The 21,291-nt window shown below is 35.9% G+C and overlaps 1 protein-coding gene across 1 annotated transcript in view; it reads left to right on the forward strand.

Moving 5' to 3' along the window:
- Window positions 1-10,108: 10,108 nt before the first annotated feature.
- LOC123312161 (5'-AMP-activated protein kinase subunit gamma-2) overlaps window positions 10,109-21,291 on the forward strand; it is a 69,414-nt gene continuing 58,231 nt past the window's right edge. Inside the window, exons 1-2 of the mRNA XM_044896418.1 lie at window positions 10,109-10,442; window positions 16,613-17,460. Of these exons, the coding sequence (XP_044752353.1) occupies window positions 16,615-17,460 (846 nt within the window). The 5' untranslated portion in view covers window positions 10,109-10,442; window positions 16,613-16,614. The remainder of the gene's footprint in view (window positions 10,443-16,612; window positions 17,461-21,291) is intronic.

Below are 21,291 nucleotides of genomic sequence, written 5' to 3' on the forward strand. Positions count from 1 at the left end.
TGCGTTTGTTTTATTTCCACTTATCGATTCTCGAAGATTTGAAATTCTTTATTACTTTATATGTGGACGAGCAATATATCTTATGTGCTCATTTCTATTTATTTTACTTTTTCATCTTGCTACTTATATTGATACAATTTTTGTCAAAAGTTTTCTTCACTGATGCTGATAGTGAATCAAACGACGAATATTGATTCACTGAAAGAGGGCATTGGCCCTCTAGATTGATATCTAGTTAGCCTAGATCAGTTCCATGCATAAAAAAAATATTGCGTTACCATAGCAACGAACAATAACTCATTAGAAGTGTCAGTGTGAAGTTTGAGGTCAAAAAAGTAAATCAGAGTTACGCAATAAATTAAAAGAAAGAAGATGTCCGCCGAAATTGTGAAAATCGAAAAATTGGAGTATCGAGAGATCATCAAGTACCTGTATTTAAAAGGGTTAAGAGGTAAGAAGATTTACGAAGATATGTTCAATACTCTTGGTGATCAATGTCCTTCGTATGCGACCGTGAAAAATTGGACTGCAAGCTTCAGGGTAGAAGCATCGCGTTCGATCTGTGCTCGATTTGAAAACGATGTAGACTTATTAAACCGAATTGTTACTATGGATGTGACTTGGGTACATTTCTACGATCCAGAAACAAAGCAACAATCGATGGAATGGCGGCACTCTGGTTCTCCAAGACCTAATGCTAATGTTTTTTTTTCAATTGTGGTCACGGTATTACTGACTAACTAGATCATAGTTGATCCTTGTCAATTATTTCCAATAATGAACAATTGGTATCGAAATTGTTTTCTGGAACGAACCCATTTATTTATTTGCCACCTTATGGGTTTATCGTATGTAAAATGTGTTCCTCAAACAGAATGAAATATAATACAAATAATTATAAGGTGCAGATTGCGATGAAGTTTCTATTTAAGCACTCATTCAGTGAAGAAAACACTTTTCGAGTGTAGATATCACTTGGTATGTTCACAGATGTGGTACTTCAACCAAGTAAGAGTTGAGAGATAGTAATTTTTTTTCAATACACCTTCAACGATAATTGACAAGTTTCAGAGTGAAAGTAGGACGTGATGGTGGAAACCCAAACCACATTCTTCTTCCAATTCAGCATCGGAATCTCCCGATGACACATAAGATACTGACGTTAACTCAGACCAAACCATTAACCAAGAAACAGTAGCAACATTCATTTTGTCGATAGCGCAACGTGACAATAAACAATGTGAAGTGTAGCAATATTGCCATATCCACATCCACATCGTAGAAATTCCCCGCCAAATTACCTAGGCATCGAAATTATTTGGGAAAATACCGGGTGTCTCAACCCAGACACATCACGCCTCCAAAGATGACATTTCTCCTTTCTGCCTTCCAATGTTGCCGTTTTCTGCGCTAGTTTAAACGAACAATGGTTCAGTTATAGCATAGAAGGTTTGATATGTCTTCTTTTACAAGCCATTGCTCAGCAATTTGACAGGTATTAACGCGTCTCATAGAGCTAGTTGTCTGAAGCGCTTAGCTAAATGCTCTTTGGAACTTTTAGTTTGACTAATAGACGCAATAACTGAAGATATCTGTTCCTACTTATCAGATCTCATAAATAACATCTTCGTTGTCCATCAACATAAATTGCCTGAGAAAATTCACAATATCTCTGAGAGAAATAGCTGTCAAATTCAATCATCTTAATTCATAGAAGAGATAAAAAAATTTGAATCTCCGACTTGGCCTTTATCCGATTCTTGATCGACATCGCGAATATAACGAACGACCTCAAGTGTCACTACCTACAACTATAGTACAAAGAAAAACTTTACGGTCATGAAATATAATTGTAGGTTTACGGATCAAGTATACCCAGGAGGAAATACAGTGGAGAAAAACAACAATGTTCGGATATAATTCACATCTCGGAAGTTCTCAATGTTGGAAAGTTGTTCTTGAATAAAAACGCGATCCAAGGCCACGGTGTGATCAAGTTCTGGACCAGATTCATACGAAATGTCGCATTCAAAGCAGAGTGGAGCAACTTCCTTCCCAAACCGCTCTTCATTGAAGAATTGAAGATCCATATCTGATTGAAAATGAAAAAATAAGGAAAACCATGAACGTAAATTCAGCTGGTTCGATTTCTCGGTCACCCATCCATGTACTGAACTCCTCCAACTCTGCTTGGTTTCAGAATAAATATTTTCCCAATATTTCCGAAAATACAGATCTCATCAAGGTGAAAACTAGTACCTGTTGTACTTTTTCAAGATTTCTCTCAAAATATAAGCGCAATCTACTGGATAGTTGATAGTTTTTGTGATACAGAATATTTCGAAGATTTTTTACAAGTCGCGTATTTTCAACTACATAGTTAGCAATTATTGTTAATCATTCGTGAGTTCATCACTGGAAAAGATGAACTAACACCTAGGGAAAATGATCTAGAAATGGTTTATTTGTTTGAAAATCACGAATAGGTTAGGTTTATCTGGTTAAGATTCGATTATGATCTCAGATTGATCAGTTTTTCTCATAATATTTATCGACGATCTGGAAACTAAATCGATGATCTTGTAAACACAATAAGAAACTCAAGGTATCAATTCAGATTAAGGTCATGATCGTGAATCCATTTCTGTTCAATAAAAATTGATGGGAGATTAATCCTTTCACTCTTTGTTTCACCACTGATGTTAATGATTCTCATGAAAAAGTAATGGAATAATGGATAAGGTAGTTGACTTCATAAATACAGCATCACAAAAAAAAATTGCCGCAGTTCTTATAATTTTCAGAATTATTTGACTGTTGTAAACAATTAATTCTTCATTTGCTAGCCATCTCATAAAAATCAGAAGATTTATGCAAATTTCAACAAGAAGTTGATCTTTAACTAAAAAACGTCTGAATATAAATTCACCCTCCTATTCTACAAATTCTATTTATAAGATCAACTAATTTGAGGTAACTAACTGAGATACAAACGAAAAATCATTTTTTATCTCACATCTTATGAAATTCATGATATTTATTGCCATAATGGCACTTAAATATTAAATTGTTTATTTTATTTACCTATTATTCTTTTCCCACAGTTTAGGTGTAGTTGCGATAAATTCTTCATCAAGTGGGCTATTATATTTTGAAGGTTGATATATGTGTTCAACGATTCAATGACAGGCTTGACTTTTTCTATAAACTTTCGTGGATATTTTTCAAATTTGATCAAATTGTGGAAGTTAACGTTTGGGAATCAGCTAACAGTTCTCTTTACACAGTTTTCATATGGAAATTACTCTAGAGGCTAATGTCATTGGTGTGTTTACATACTGTCAGATAAAAGCCACATTCAAAAACCAAAAACCAACCTTCAAAGTTCAATAGCCAACTTTTCGAATGGATTCCAACTCAACTATTCTCAATGACGAGATTTAATTTCAGTTTTATCGATTTCAGCCGTAGAATAAATTTTTTTCTGTTGCGCTTTCACGACCAGTGTCCCCAAGTCAGCTACCGAAAAATAACATCGGCAACAGAGCTAAATCGATATTAGAATCGATGGTATCGGCTCAGCACCGGCTCAATAATGGATTTAAACATCGTCGCCACTCATAAAACTAATATTTTGTCGCTTTTTACCAACTTACGAAGACTTGATGGTGAAATATGTGCGAGTGGTCTCGTTCCATTGTTTTTGTTCTTCTGGTGACGCTTTCTGCTGCCGGAGTAGGTGCCAGGAGGTCTCCATACGAAGGTAGATAAAATTTATTACCGAATTTCTAGTTGTCAGTTCAGTGACCGTTTGCACCTGAATCTTATCAATATTCAAGAATCGGTCCTCGATATTTTGTCCTGACATCCTGCTCCAGATTTGCTTCTCCACATTGTATGGAAAATTATGACGTAAATTTCGTTGAATTTTAAATGAATGAAACCCCCTATAGTAACCAGCTTCAAAAACGTCAAGACTATTATATTTCACTTCCACTGTCACCACTAAACTATGAATTAAACATTAGAGTAACTTGGAATACCCAAAATACTCACCTGACAGTTTTTATATGTATATGAAAAATAATAAAATAGTACATCAAAAGCTAAGCAGTACGTTAAAGCATAGGAAATCTTTCTTGGAAATTCAGAAGTTCACTAAACCACATTTTTGAATGAATTCGAGATCAAAATGAATTTATGTAATCGAATATCAATCAGTATCAATTATGTGAATCTTTATACCTAGAAATTATCGTAGAATATAACACTGTTTGTAGCAAATACTAACATAAAAAATATTTGTACATACAGAATTAATATTTCTCGAAATTTATGATTCAGATTACTTATACCTTTATGATGGTGAAGTTTCCTTCATTCTTTCGAGTTCTTGTTCTTGAAAAGTTAGAAATTTCATGCGGAGTTTCAATTTTTCGTCTCCTTCCCAAAGGTTTTTCCCCTGGTGAACAAATAAAAGTATAAAGGAATTTTCCACTTTTCTCTATTCATTCATTCGCTATTGACTAATGAATGAAAGCAATTATTTCATTGTAATACTCCGAACACCTCATATGTTATTCCATATCATGCAGTAAATAATAAGAAACAATGATTTGTTTGTGAGGTCTCTTTAAAAATAGAATATTCGCTGAAATACGAATTCATTATTGTGTGTATATTGTCCTCAATTGGAATTACCTCAAAATTTTCGTTTTCGAGTCGTTAATTATGTATATCGTTTCTTAAAAAAATAAGTCGTCATCAGCGATGAACAAATCGATTCAAATGCACGTAGATGAATACAGGATGTCCCAAAACCCAACATGAACATCAACCTTCAAAATTTCATAGCCTATTATAAAGCACGTTATAAAAATGTAAAACAGTGTGCCGTCGGTTATATGGAACACCCTGTATATTCAGAATTTCAATCATTTCCTCAGAAATCCATTCCAAATGAAATTTCGACATCAACATGCACATTTGAGAACATTCTACTGATTAATTTTGATTCTTGTTCCAGTACTTCAGCCAGATTCTATAGAATATAAATATATTCTGAGAAATATCCTCCCGAGGGAGAACGTATGGTGGAGAAGGGGGACTCACCACGATATTGATCCAAAATCTCCAATACTGATCATTCGGCCATAGCAACGCCACTCATTGTTATAGTTTTCACTTATTTATTATATCTTAAATATTTATTGTTATTTATTCATGAGGTTCAATAAAAAACTCTTTTTATATGATCTCACGTGAATTATTCTTGATGTTAGAGCCATATTCGCCGTTTTTGGAAGTCTTCCAATAATGAAATGATAATGAGCTGAACAATTTGACAATTACTGGGATTATCTATGCTTCGAATTCTATATCTTTATATGCATCACATTCTATGCCCATTTAATTGCTCCCGATCTTTGAGTATAGAATTATTTTATATTCTATGCTCTCGAAGAATGCGGACTTGATGAAAGTATTCCCATATTGTGCTTAATTAACTCAATAATTCATCAAACTAAAATTGGGAACTACATGATTTTCACTGACATGAGTTATTTAACCACGACACACATCATAGATAGACAAGCATCTTCAGGTAGGTGAAGGTGAATTTACCTGCATTTCTCAGAATACTTACCAGTGGATTCTACGCAATAAAAGTGTCTATAGAAGGTTCAAGTTTCAGATCTCTAATTTCAAAGACAATAATGTTATGTGAACTTTTACATATCGTTAAAATCTCAATTTTTGCTGTTAACTCAAGAACTAAGCATAGTGGAAGTTATATTCATCGTTTCTCTGGAAAAGAGCACAGAAATGTGCCATCTGCTTTGCTCTAATTCTTCTAGTTTTCTAAATTTCGTTACTGGACATCGTATTTGAAACAGCCTGTACAATGTAAGCTGATTACGTAAAATTCAAGAATATGTGAATACGTCCATTCGAAAATTGATTATCCATTTCAGAATAATGACCACTACCCACGCTAGATCGAAGCTGATTCATATTCACATGTCCACTAAAAATAGAAATGAAATTTACTGACCAGAAAATAATGAGAAAGTGTATTATCCAGTATATTTCAAATAAGCCTTTCTCAATGTAAATTTCAACTTTCAATTTTGGTTTTAGATCTCTTCTTGTATGATTTTTGTTTCTGATTTTGAGTAGGTACTTTTTAAATTGGCGATTCTAGATATGAAAAAGGAACGAAACGATGTGGAACACAGATTATGGTTGTGGATTTTGTTCAAGTCCAGTGATGGTGTATTTTGGCTCTTCAGATCTCTCTAGAATGGACATTGTGAGTAACAAATAGAGATTATATCATTTTTTGGATCGGAGTGCCTCAATGCTCAATCCGATTGGTGGTGAAACATTTCGAAATTGTCTGAAACTCCCTCGTATTCTACGAAGCTGACGAGATGCGCTGTTACAGCTGCACAGCTCTCATCTGCAATCAATTTCAGGAAGTTTCAGGAGACAGTCTGAACGGCGACATGCTGTTCAGTTCCGTGACCTAGAAAAGATGTCGCCACATACTACTTCCGATTTTTATAAACAGAAATAGTCGGGATTAGTCCATTCAAGAACGTTTGAATGCAATCTCGATTTTTCGTGGAAAACGGGAAAAATTCTAAATCCCTCCTCAGAATTGAATTTTTGTGCTTCTAGTGCGACAAAATTGATATTCGGACGTCAGTTTACGTAACCTATACACTCAGTACACACATCGGTGTTCCTTTGTTCTGTAAATCTACACGAACCGATTTTTAAGCCTGTGGTAATATAATATGAATTTTCGCTTGGTTTTGCTTCCGAATAACCTCACTCCATTCTCGCTTCGCAAAATCATTTTTTTCAACCACTCCTGCATCTTAATATCCGACTTTTTTCTAACTAAGCTCTAGTAGGATTTCATTTCATCCACCAGAGGAGGATTTATCGGCATTTCATCACTACTTTCGTAGAATCACATGGCTTTTATATTGGGCCTGGTAGAATTGTTACAAAACCATGTAATAACAATTTTCATCGAAATAAATCATTGAGGAAGCTTTGAATGATTCATCAGAACGCTTACTTATTTACTCATATAGCTCTAACGTAGCTTGAATGCCTAATTTTATCCAAAGCATGAACACTTTTCGATATTGACCTGAATAAACTAAATCAAACTCAAACTGGGGTTTTCAGATACTGCATAGAATCTCTTATATTTTCGATATTTCTATAGAAAAAAAGATTCGATAATTTTTTGCTATCCATCAAGAGAGGTACTTGAGCCAACCAGAAACACCCAAAAATTCATTAGGTACTGGCTCCTGGCATTCCTATTTGCTGCTTGATTTTGGTCGACCTGCTTTCAACAAGGAGTTTGAATTAATATTTTTCATAAATTTCACGTAATTCTCTAGAAACACCACAACAACGTATACACGGATGAGGCATGCTGTAGCCTCATCTTTTGATCCGCTTTTATCATAGGAATGTCAATTTTTAGAGGATGATGATATACTTTTTGTTTTCAAATACATCAATGGCCTTTCGAATAAGGCACAAGGACCACACAGACACTAAATTGACAAAGAATAAAAGTTAACTCTTTACATCATCAAAGAATAGGATCTAGTGGACGAATTGAGTCCTGAAAAGTCCAGATAAAAGTTCACTCCCCTTTCTGGATGATGTCAAGAGTAAACATTTTTCTTTAGATTTGCTTCAAAGGAAGAATGCCATGATACTCATAGAGTTTTACAAGAACGATTCAGAGGAAATCTCAATGATCATAGCAGTTTCCAAAAACCAATCCTAAATTGGTCAATATTTACTAATTTTAATCAAAACGCTGTATATCCCTCACGTAAAATAATATTATGACGAATCCATCCACGTCAACCAAATTTAAAAAATTAACGAATGAATTATAATGATCGTTGTTAACATTCATGAGATACAGAAATTTTAATTGCGATAATTGAAGTGAACTTTTACAAAGTGGAATTATTGTAAACAATACGGATTCGAAAGAATAGAAGCGGTATCTTGGAGAGGAGATTGGCCTCTGTAAAATCCATAAGTTTAAAGTTCCATTAACATACAGGGGGAGTAGGTAGTTCAATCTTTTTTGGGAAAAAAGAGAGGTAGATATCGATTACTCCCTCAGTATGATGAGGGGAAGGAACTATCACGATAATCTAATAACAATGAACGTATGCCCTGGGAGAACACAGCCAACGTTTCCTAATTATTTTCAATAAATTAACTCTTATTCCTAGGGACTTCCGGTGTTGTAGCAGACAGTCGTTTCAAAGGCTTCTTAGTGATCATCTTCGAAATATTCGTTTCACAGTAGACACAAACCATTAACACCTCGTTAATATCGTATGTTTCACCTTGTTTGCCACCAACCCAGCATGTTTGCCCAAGTATAATCAGCTAGTGAGGTGAAGCAACTCTGCGAAATGATAACAGCCTAACAATTTTACAACTCTTCAACTCAATTTCGTGGAGTCGCTCTTATCTACATCGTGGTTTCCTTCCACAGATAATCGGTTGTTAATAATAATTATAGATGCTTCGATTTGACGAGTGAAACTTTTTATTGTTTTCGCGAGGTTACCGACAGTGCTATGAGGAATATTGGCAGTTTTAGCGTCGAGAAATGAGTGATTTCTGAGTGGAAACTAGAAGAAATCAACACGCCTTCCTCCAAGAAGAACTCGTGGCGAACGCAGCCGCGACAAGGTGAGTCAAATTCTTGAATACTAATCACGTTTGTGGTTCATTTATGCGGATATCGGAAGAGAGTTTCTACCATATTCACTTCCTCATTCATCTGAAGCATCACCAGAATATTTTCGATAAGTTTTCAATCACCCTGTATAAAAATGGGTGAGATTCCCGGGAATCCACAAAAAGTCATTATTGGATGTCTTTGATGTCACATTTTAAGTGTAGTATCTTATCTTCTCTATACTCCGGAATATTGTTTTATAATTTCATAAATTTTCAGCCCCTGCTACAAACGTACGTCGTTTCAATGTGACAGTTGTGAATCCCTCGGGAACTGTGATTTCCGAGCAATGCCAGACTACAGGAACCACCTCTCCTGTACCTCCCAGGCATCGAACACAGGCATTCGCTAGCATTCCCGAAGATCACCCCCTGGATGATACCATAACATCTGTGCAGGGGGTGAGCTACTCGAGTAGCAGCCGCTGTGCTTCCCCCGCACCCTCATGGGATTTCAGCCTTGAAGAGAGCGATTCGGTGAGTTTTTCTCACAATATCATCATCATTTTAGGTATCAGAAAAGAATTACTTCGGAAACCTTCGGTTCATAGATTATTCTTTGGACAAATTGTTGAATTGTTGATAATAACCGGGTTTATTCTAGTTTTAAACCCTTATCGAGCATCTTTTCTCAAAATACCACCGTTCATGTCGCTTTTTATCTTCTCGAGTTAAAATGGCGGATGCGCTACATTCAACAGAATAATGTTGGGTTATCCAATGATTCGAAGCTCTGAAAATGAATTTAGCTCTTAATTATGCTTATGGAGATTTATTCTTGATATATCCACCGATTTAAATTAGCTCGGATTACTGTGCGTGCCCTCAACGTATATTATTTGAAAACACCAATTTTCATCGAAACACCTTACTTTCACCAATACATTCATAGTGCCTCATTTCGTCATTTTTTCCGACTATGCCTTTGTATTTTCGAAATCTGCACTAGTCGAATCTATTCGGGCGTTCAAATGTATTTCAAATTTCCTCCCCAACCATCTCAATATGTTTATGTTCCAAAATCCAAGTAAGCGATTCTGGCAACAGAGGAAACATTCACGAAATGAAATTATTTATTTTAATTTCCACCGTCCCACTCATTTCCCGCAATGAATAATAATCCAACTATTCGTGAGTGTCATCAGAAACAAACTCTGGTGTCATCGTACGGATGTTTCGTCTGAAGTGATACGTTTGGCAGCAAGGATATGAGACTGGGCGCCGCCATAGGGATATTCATTCAACACCTATTCTGCGTTGGCAACGATCAGCTGAGCGCCAACAGCGCCACCCCCGCCTCACGCCAGAACTAATACGATTTGATCAGTGTTTTTAGCCTTTTTATAAGTAAATACAATTCGTTAGTCACCGGCCTGCCTTAAATGAGTGTGTTTTATTTAAATTGAAGTTTCGCAATCCACGTGCTTTGTTAGTTCAAGAGTTTTGTGTGTTGTTTTAATCCATATGTTCTGTGTGAGTGAACGACAATATCCATTAGTTGTTTCTGTGACGGTTTTTCTGATATTCAGAAAAACAGTGAGGCTCCCTTCTTGTTTGAAAATTGTGAATGGTGATTGAGTAATGTTTACATAAAGTTTTGTTCGTTTGGTATTTCATGCAGGAAATTTTCGTATAAGGTAAATTTTGATCTTGTGTTCATAGGAGTACTAGAAACGCGTTCCGATGTGAGTTTACAGAATTTCAAAACGCTTGTCATGTGTCAAAATATGATTCCTTTAAATTATTCAAATTGAACTATTCTCTAGTTCTTGGAACAGGATTGATTGAATTATGTACAGTTTATGTATTATGACCTTGAAGATCCAGAGCACGATAATAATTGTAACGTGTGTTCGCAACTGAGTCAATATACGCAAATATTTACCACTTGGTATAAACAGTGTTTACTGCTTTCTTTTAATTGAAAGATTCCTTACATTTATATTAACTACAGTGATACGAAATCTAATGTTTGGATTGTTTGGAATGTATCCTGCGCCCAAAACTTTCCTGTGAAATTACGAAACATCATTGCGATGTCTATCATCTATAGTACTAATTATTTCGATTACACTCGCTTGTGATTGAGCGAATTTGATAATACTTTTACATTGTTGCAACCAATTTTTGATTAGTTCCCCTGAATGGGTAGATCTTCCTGCACACATTTGGTATTCTCATTGCAAATCATGGTTATCAAATTTCTGCGATTTTTCTTACTGAAGTTTTCCAATCCGTACAATTTTTTTAGGTTATGATTGCGATTATCATGAGGAAAAGGAATTCCGTTAATAATCAATAGGTAGGGATGTCATTATATTACTCAAAGCCATTTTTTGTGCTTGAATTGAAGGATAATGATCCCAATGTAATTAACCTACTAGAATTTCAATCCTTTTTTCGTTCTACACACATAAAAGCAAAAACGGAATGCCTATGAATTTTTCAGTATATCATTTTCATTAATGTCTATTATGAGAATGATAGTCCTTCAAGTAGCCACTTCTCTTATTACTTTAAAACTCTGAACAGTTATAAGTAACGTGACAAGAAATGACAATAATATTGATGATGATAATAGATGTAATACTTATTATTGATGTTTTCAATATTCAATAGTGCTAATTGATTTACAATCGATAGGCATGTTATCTTACGTAAATCAGTGGAAAGTAATTGTTTTCAGGAGATAACTACTATCCTATTATAGTATTAGTTAAGCGGTATTAGTTTCCTTCAGATCAATAAGGAGATGCTTCATCTCACTTTTTTCTTAAATCTTTTTTTTTTATACATTCTTCGATCGCGTGTGAACATATCAAAATGAGTTACAGTTGTGTCAGAATTGAATGATGAAAATTCGAAGTTCCTCTAGAGCAAACATAATCATACTAATTCTCCACTTATTTATCGAGGGATCTAGTGAAAAATGTCCCGAAACAATAAGTTATTTTTCGTTATCAAATGTCACAGAAATGCCGTATCAAATTTCAAACAAAACGAATATTCATGTTATCTATAATTTGGTATGCGAATTTGAATAAATTTTTGGACGAGCAATGGGTTCTTGATTCACTCGAATATATCCATTATTCATTTACCAAAACTCGCAATGAATTGTCAGCTTTGTGCTACTTCGGCCTGTTTTGGTACCAGTGATACGAAAATTATCTATTCAGGAAGTAAACTGGTTCTACCCTATAAAGGTTCTCCCCGATTTTCTTCCAATCGTTTTGAGGGACCCTTTGCGTGAAATTTTCACAACGGAGTTTCGATATTCGTGTTAAGAAATTTCGCGCTTTATTCCGAGAATGGCAAACGATAAACCTACTTATCGAAGTGTGAGTTGGTGTGGTCGAAAAAAATTTTGAGTTGAGTGGGCATAATCTGACCTTAAATCTCTTCATTGCAGTGCATTGCACAACATGTTGCGTCACGTTCGGATTAATGTTACATTAAAATCGAATTTTGAAAGATACTTGCCGTTGGTGCTGAGCAAAATACAAATATGTATGCAAATGTCGACAGTCAACTGGAAAGATTTGTACATAATGGATTTCTCATTGCCAGTTGGTAGATGCGTAAAACTTAGATGCTGTTTTCATACAGGGCGTTTCCAATTACCGTACATACTGGGTCCGTTTAAATTTTTTTCGATATTGTGACCACTTGAGGAATTCCAATAAAATTGTTATCAAGGTGGCTCGTTTAACGCTACGAACTGTGGCTCACTCTGATCATTGGCGTGCAGACAGGGTGATTGATATGAACATGACTTGTTTTCGGAATTTATAACACACGTGAAAATTATTCACCTTGAGGGCTAGAACCAGTTGTTCAAATATCGTCTGGTGAACATTTATCTTCAAATGCAAAACAAATTTGTCCGTTGATCCGAACAGCTCTTGTATATTCATCGAGATAAATATTGTAATCACTTCGCAATTTTTACTGCACGTTATCAGTTGGATTGTCCGTTAATTCTCTGATTTCAGTAGTGATGGATGCGTGGATCTAGGGATTTGATCTGAATGACATGCATCTTTGTTAGAAGGCACTGAGCCTGATGAAAATCGAAGTTTGGTCTCTAAGGGAGGGATAACCATGTTGTGAGGTTATCGCAAAGATTATTGTTTATGACTAGGAAACACGAAATTACATATCTTGAATAGGGGCAAATGCCATTAAGGCAATTAGCCATATACATACCTACTGACATAACGCACAATGAATTAGTAATTAGTTAAGTTGAGTAGAAACTTCCCTTCATTTAATTGAACCCTGTTTGTAATTTTCGCTGAAGCAGATAAACTCAATAGTTTTTCCTCTTCTATTGAGCATTTTCCGATGAAAATTAATTAGAAATGTTTGCGATTGGATCTGTCGTATAGGTCTTAGAGTGAACTGTTTGATGTAGCCTCGTTCTTAGCAATATATTTGGAGTTGATTGATAATTCGTCAGATGCTCCCTGAAGGACGTCATTCATAGATGATGAAGAAATTCAATAACGGAAAACATTCTAGCTTCTGGAGGGGGTAATCAAGAAAATTAATTAATTTTCCTGAGGAGTAGCTTGTTTTTTTTAATAAGATGAGAACTAATCAGTGAGAGTCGAGAAGGATTTGACTTATTTCGATCGAGAAAGAAGAATTTATTGTGATCTCGATTGCGATAAGAAGTTTCATTAAGACTGTCGAACAATGGAAAAATTTTCTATAAAAGTCATCTATGCTATGAATAATTTTAAATTTCCTATAGAATGAGTAAGAAATTCAAAATGAATCAAATAATGAATGTAGATGAGGAGACATTCCAAGGATCTAAAGAAATCATCGGATGTCAGAAGTCATTGTGGTGCAGGGTGCAGGCTGTGCACCAATTCTTGGGATCACCGATGATGTTGTAATATTATCAAATTCAAAGCTTCGCGGTTGGGGAACCTTGAACCTGTAAATAGAACGATAAGAAAATGGTACAATACCGAACCGAATGCGTGCACTTTGATACCAAATCGCATTCCTTCGACGAAACGCATACCAAAATGATTTATGGTTCCGATGAAATGCACTCCGAAATTATTTTGTATACGGCATATCTGCTTGGCGTGAATTGAAAATACTCGTCATTGGTTTACCGGAAGAAGCTTGGATGGTGAACGCTAGCATTTAGGTGGTTAATCATTTCCATTTATGATAAAAACCAAATAAATAGAAATATGTTCACGTTTTGAAACGTGTAGGTCTCAAATAACTGATGAAAAAATCTGTCATTCAGGGTTTTACTGAAAAAGGACCTTAATTTTATGTGTAATTTGAAGATTTTCCACGACATTTTCATATATTTGTTGATATTTGAAGGAATACATATCTTAAAGATTTTTAACAACTACCTGGGAACTGAAAATCTGTGAACTCACATCAAACGCATAGATGTTTATCAAATAGATGGATTCTATGGTCTCAATTTAGTGAGATATTGTATAGTTTCTCGAATGTCATTTAGAAAATACAGTGTGTTGACGAATACGAGGACGAATATCAGGTGTATTAACTAAAAAATAATTTGAATATGTCAGTAGAGTTCATTCAAGAATTATTGACATTCCAGTAGGTCTTGTAAAAGGCCTCTCCAATAATTTCTGTAGCTTCAATCTCAGAACTGAAATATAAAGATATAACCTAGAAAAGTACCTGATGAGAAGAAATACCTATTCAAATAATTCAAACCATATTGAATGGACTATACCATTGAGTATTCAATACTCAACGAACATACTTACCAAAAATTCAGGTAATTAAACCGAAAGCCATCTGGCGAAGCTTTTTCTAGTATTCATATTTTTTCAACCTACATAATATACCTGATATTCGAAAACACCCTATACAGAGTATCCCAGATTGCTTGATTTTTACAGTTTCTGGTACTTCTTGACTAGATGGTTGAGAACTTTGAAAGCTAGGCTCGATTTTCGTGAAAAGTCCATTAGTTTCACGATATCTTTATTTGTCTTGAAGATACATATGACCAAATTTTGATATTTTGTGGATTTTGAGAATGTGCCATAACTTTTTCATTCTCGAAAATATCTATAAACGATGAAAACTTTCTGCAGATGTATGATTCTGTTATCTGTGATGAATTACATGCATAGATTTAGGTAGTGTAGATAGGAAACTCTCACAATATTTTGAAACATTGTTCACCGCGACCTCTGGTGGACTGGGGTGAAGCTTGAGTAGATCTGGTTTTGAAAAAAAAGCTGTGTGTTGTCAAACAAAAAAAACGAGTATAATTTCTGTGTTTTCAGTATATTCTCCATACATTGCAGGAAATTCGAGTTGTCCATGTGAACGCAAGAAAACTACTTGACAATTTATTAGTATCAAATAATATAAACACCAATGTACTGGTATTTAGTTCAGATGAAATATCAGTAGTTTAGTATTTTTATGATACGAATAAATCACCGCAGTAGTATTCTTTCATTCGCATAATTTTCAAAGTGAAAAACCGATTAATGCAAAGGAAAAAATAAGGATAATATGGCATTCTTTATTGTATTATTTTATTAATTGCATGGATCAACAAGCAATAAAATATACTCTATAAAGGTTTATTTTTTCGTTTATACCAGGACTCCAGTCTTAAATTCGAACCATTTAAGTAGGTATAGGAAAGTTTTTCCTGATAAGCTATTTCACAGTCGCCACAATCGTAACTTTCACGTAGAATTACGCCTTCTTCAGCACGGGAATGAATTTTTTTTTTCTAATCGGATATCCGGAAACATAGTTTGATATTTTCCCTTTTGATATTTACTCTTTCCGATACCTTATTGATCAATAGTTGAAAAATATTAAAATTAAGTCATTTCATAAGTGAGTAAAATTGGTAGTATCGTTCGTTACAACTCCAATGTATCGAATGTTAACAAGTCCATTTGAAAATGCATAATTCAATAGGTAAAAATAAAACAGTTGACTAAAAATGTTCTTCGCATTACCTGAAGGGGATGAAAAAACCTCACAAAATCATGGGAATAATAACTCGCTGCCTAAACTAGGATATATAAAATATTTTCAAACATTTCAATTCAAAAAGATTAATCTTCAAAATTTCAAATGACAGAACACAAATCTCTCCTTGTCCTGTGAATGAAGTTGAAGGTTGAAGGAAATCTACTTTTTCCAGCGTCATCTATTAATTGTATATTGAAAGAAACACCCATTAATTCACCCCAGGTTAAGAGAGGGCGCAAAAAAACGGTTTCGTCTCGTAGTATGGAAGTTTCCAATCTACATAACTCTAATCTATGATTACATGATTTTATTGAAGTTATAGATGTGTCAGTCTTTTGGAACATAGATATGTTCCAAGGCATAGACATAGAGACATATGTCTATGTTCCAAGGTTTCAGCTGACAGATGAAATTCTATGAACGGGAAGTTTTGAGGCGTATCATAGAGGTGGAGATTTATTGGGAGTGGACATTTTTGTGGTCAATGGTTTCGAAGAATTTTTTCACTAAAATGGTGATTTTGCCTTGATATGAAGTAGTGAAAAAGTGCCTCTAGAAAGTTTTCAAGGTTTTCAGATATTTTCGAAATCGACAAAATATCAAAGTTTGGTTATATCTTCGAAACAAATGAAGATATCTTGTAGCGGTTTCCACTGATGGACTTTTCACGAAAATCGAGCCAAAGATTCCTCTCAACCTTTTCACTCATCCAGTCTGTAAGTACCAGAAACGGCCAAAATCAAGCGATTCGTTATACCCTGTACAAATGAAGCCCTCGATCCGCCAGATATGGAAACCGATGGCGCCATAAAGTCTGTCGCCATCAAATCCCAACGGCCAGAAGGAACCACCGGCGAGGCGACGATGAAGTCCCCCGTCATAGACGCGACGGCCAGGGTCCAACCTGCAGGCCAGAGCTGCAAGAGGGGCGAATCTTCTGACGACGACAGCGACATCGACACCGACCTCGCCACCACGATACACAACAACACCCTCCTGTCCATAGCCGCGCTCAAGGAAGCCTACAACATGGACGATAACGAGGCGCCGCCTTCGGATTCGTTCATCCAGCGCTACTTCAAGAACCACTCCAACAGCCTCCCGTCCAGGCTGGCGGTACCGTCGCGGAGGCTGTCGCAGTGCCGCGAGGAGGACGAGGACGAGGACAAGAGAGACGATAACAAACATTCTGTGCCTTCTAGTAGTGATTTAGCGACGATAATGGGTAGCGACAAGTCGCTGTCGGAATCGTCGACCAGCTCTAAGACATCTGTGATAGACACGGTCTCCGGACCTACGCACAAATTTGTGATAACCAAGACCAAGCAGACATCGGAGGAGGTGGAGCGGGATAAGACGACGGGCGAGGAGGCCGGCAAGAAGAAGAAACCGTCGGAGGCGGCTCGTATATTCGCCAGCAGGAAACAGTACAGACAGGCGAACACGGTACACGGGATACCAGACTCGAATAGGCCGTCCGTTTACAATATCTTCAGGTCGCCACTCCATTATGACAGCAGGTTTTTCGATTCGTCGCTGATTGAGATGAAGAGTCAGACGTCCAGCAGTTCGACCATCGACGCGGCCGGTAGCACAGAGGACATATGGGTCAAGAGATCTGCCGACGCGAAGAAGGTAAATCAGGTCGTTTTATTTCAGTCTTGGCTTCGTTGTGGGTAAATGGCCACCGAGAGCTAAAGATACCTGTCTGAGGTATCAGCAAAGGTCTAGTATACGGAGTATGCGATTATTTTCCAGTTTTAGGCGAAGATTGACATTTCAACCGTGTCATAACCATAGACCTATCAAACTTATTAATAGGTCTATGTTTTAAATATATCTATGTACGGTCATGACGCGATGAAATTGTTGACGATCATAGAGGGGAAAGATAGGCTGATTTAGAGGTTTGAAAAACCTCTATTTCTTCGCGAACCGCTGTATTTCCGAGTCCACTAAAAATACCAAACGAAAGACGAATAATCGGAGCACAAGTAGCTTATCGGAAAACTAGAAAATGTAAACAAATCCACGTCAGTTGACATGACTGACAGAGGTGAGGTTAGCGCAGATAACGGACAGGGGTGGGTACGACCGATTACACTCATCGATGGCGGTGTTTTTGGCCTCGGTATTTATGAAATTCATTTCATTATAGTTTTTTCAAGGCAAATCCTCCCGAAAAGGTGTATTCCTCAGCCCGCTTGTATCTCCAGTACTAAAAATCTAATACATTTTGTGTTTGCCACATTTGACAGTGAGATGGAGCTGAAAACGTACTTTCAATACAGAAAAACTGTTCGATAATAGTTTTCTGTTTTATAATTGAAGGGCGCGAAATTCGAATTCTATTCCTTGTATTGAATTTCAATTGTTGAGACCGGAAAACAAACATCGTCAGCCACAAAACAAGAGTGTGGTTTTGTTTAGTGATCAGGATGTTAGTTTTCATCTTAACATTGCTTGGAATCAATTGATATCGATGAAATACGCTGTCGGATGTGCAAAATTTTTATTTGCAATTTATAAAAAATTCACCAAAATTCAAACTTATGTTACTAGTTGTAATATTTACATTTCCATTTTCTACAATAGAGTAAAAAACTTAATTTCGGAAGATCCATTATATTGATCCACAATTCTTCACCGTGCAATCATTTTTGAACGATATTTTGAGCTGTTCACCAAGAAATTAGACAAAAAAATTGAGCAACTAGAAGGAGCTAGATAAACAAAAAAGGTACGAGAATCAAGACATTCAAAATCTTTTTGATCAATATGGCCATCTGAAATCTTCATGTGTTTCTGCAAATGACCCTCAAATTGATATTTTAATGGGTCTTAGTAACACATTTGAAACACAGGTGGCGCTCACATCACTTTAGTCGCTTAATTTCCCATCTTTCTACTCTATAATCTTTGGACGTGATGAAATAGTTGACGTTTCATACTTTTATGCATAGATCCCACGATTCTATATCGGGATTTATCTCTTCTAGTATTGATCTGTCACGCTCGAGTAAATCCCGACAGCAAGTGTCAAGTTTCGTTCAGTTTTCTTGATTTTCCCAGACATTTTTACGAACTTTTCTCCTGTTAAAACCTTCTAGAAAGAATGAGGAAGACGGTCGTGGTTTTAACGGAAATAAATCGGACGGGTAGTGTATTTTTAAGCGAACCATCGATCGAAAACGAATCCACAGACACTCGCCACACGGGGTTTGTTAAACTTCAACGACTGATCGCAAAGAGAGAAGATACAAAAATAAACATGTAAGCGGGTGCAAAGAACTTTGCACCAAGACAATACGCCAGGTAATTCGTTTTCTTTATAAATCCGATCGGTAATGAAATTATGAATGAACGAAGAATTCGTCGTTGTTTACAGTATAGTACCAGGCAACTCGCGCAGGGGCGTATCGGAGAAATTTTGACACTAGATTTTTTTCAACAATTCGACGGATGGGATAAAATGGAGAATGCAAGATATTCGTTTTAATACGAAGGAAAATGCTGATTATATTCCAAATTTTCCTTGGTTCGGAGTTTATGATAGTAGGCGTTGAAATGCCCCGCAGTTGACATTTGTTTACGACCCAAACAGGGGGAAATTAAACTGGTGGAAAATTCCCCAAACATTTATACCCGGTCTACGTAATACAATACACTGAGATGGAACTGTGTCAACAGCTATAAAAATTTCCTAGACATTCCGGTTGAATTATGATCGTAATGTAAACAGAGCGCTACGAACTTCGATCTTTTGGTGCGGACTGTATTTATATCTCCTCGGAAATATACCAGGCGCGTTCCGAAAATTTTGAATAATTATTGAACAACGCTCATGTTTCACTGTATCGTGAAGGAATCAGTTCTTTGACGTATACATTCTAAAACGTCATAACCTCTTCCAATCTCCACAGGTGGTAACAGTATTCAAGGCGAATATCTTGCAAGAGGGATTCCTATAAAAAATTGATGTTGGATAATAGTCCTTTCACCTTCAAACGAGTTCGAATCTAAAGCTTAGATCGACTGACGCCAATCACGCTCATTCATCGATGTAAAATTTGGAAGGCCTGATGCATTTATCGGTTCGAGAAAATCGAAATGAAGAAAAACAACCAGGATAAAACTGTCGTTTACGTATAGCTACCGACTACATTGTTCCGCGTCGATATCGATAAATGAATTAATTGAATGCTACACGCATAATGTTCAGATATGTTGTCATATCTGTAAAGTAGTTCTTCCTGTTTTCGTTATTGCTGTTAACCAATCGGAAATATATTCAGTGATATCGATCGCGATGGAGTTGCTCCTTGTTTAGTTATGAGTTTTCTCGTTGCCAATAGGTTGTACTTCTAAGTATTCAAGTGAGTTTCGTTGTGTCAATATTTCTTTTGGAAAACGAACAACCAGTAATAGTTGCAAAATTTTAATTCTACTGGTTCTACTTCAATCATTTGGTGAAATGAGTGTACGACTAGTCTTGTACCATTTCTCTTAGGAAGGATCTATGAGCCATTGTTTAACTAATCTCAAAATTATATCCTCATCCTTATATTTTTACAACATTCACTTTCAACTAGATGGAGCCTCACTTCAATACTTTCATCCATTGAGGCAATGACTACTGATCATTGATAATTTCCAAGAGAAATGGTTTGGTAGAAGCGAGCAGATTGAATGGCCACCACGCCTGCCAGACTTGACCTCTTTAGATCTTTCCTCTGAGGACATTTAAAGTCGGTTGTGTATAAAACATTGACCCTAGATGTAGAAGAATTGGAAGTAAATAATACGCACAGTATGCTAAGAAATTCAGGTTGAAGTTTCCCCAAACTTGAGGGCCGGATTAAAAAGGTCTTTTATAATAAAAAATTACCCTCATCTTCATGTTTCATTGCATCTGTTGCTGTCGTAACTATTTTACTTTTTCTTTTATTTTTCGTAAATATTAACAAAAAAAAAATCGAGTGTATGGCATTTTTGACAATGCAATCGAATTGCCTTCAAAACAAGGTGTCACTGAACTCCCCTTCCCATTTAAGATTTAAGGGGATGCTGTCATCACGCTCACAGTGTTGATAAAAATTGATTGAATATATGTACAAATATTTTAACAGTAGATTCATGAGGTTGAAAGAATTTTTTTTTTCTATACCATTTTTTCAAATTCGGCCATGATAAGAAGATATAGCCATTTTAAGTTTTCATAATGAGCAGTGCCACCCCTAGAAAAACAAATTCCTCTCCAGAATAACTAGCTAAATCTGTGGCTCTACACATCTGTGGATCTTTTAGACAGATTTGTATTCAGCCAAAGTACCCAATTTTTCGCAGACACTTTTCAATTTTTTAACATCAAATTACTCGAAAATGGCGCATTATACGAGAAAATATGAAGAATGTTTTTATACGACAGAACATTCAAATATTCATTAGATAGCGTCAAACTCAGTT

This window comes from Coccinella septempunctata, chromosome 4 (assembly GCF_907165205.1).
Source record: "Coccinella septempunctata chromosome 4, icCocSept1.1, whole genome shotgun sequence".
Taxonomy (NCBI): Eukaryota; Metazoa; Arthropoda; class Insecta; order Coleoptera; family Coccinellidae; genus Coccinella; species Coccinella septempunctata.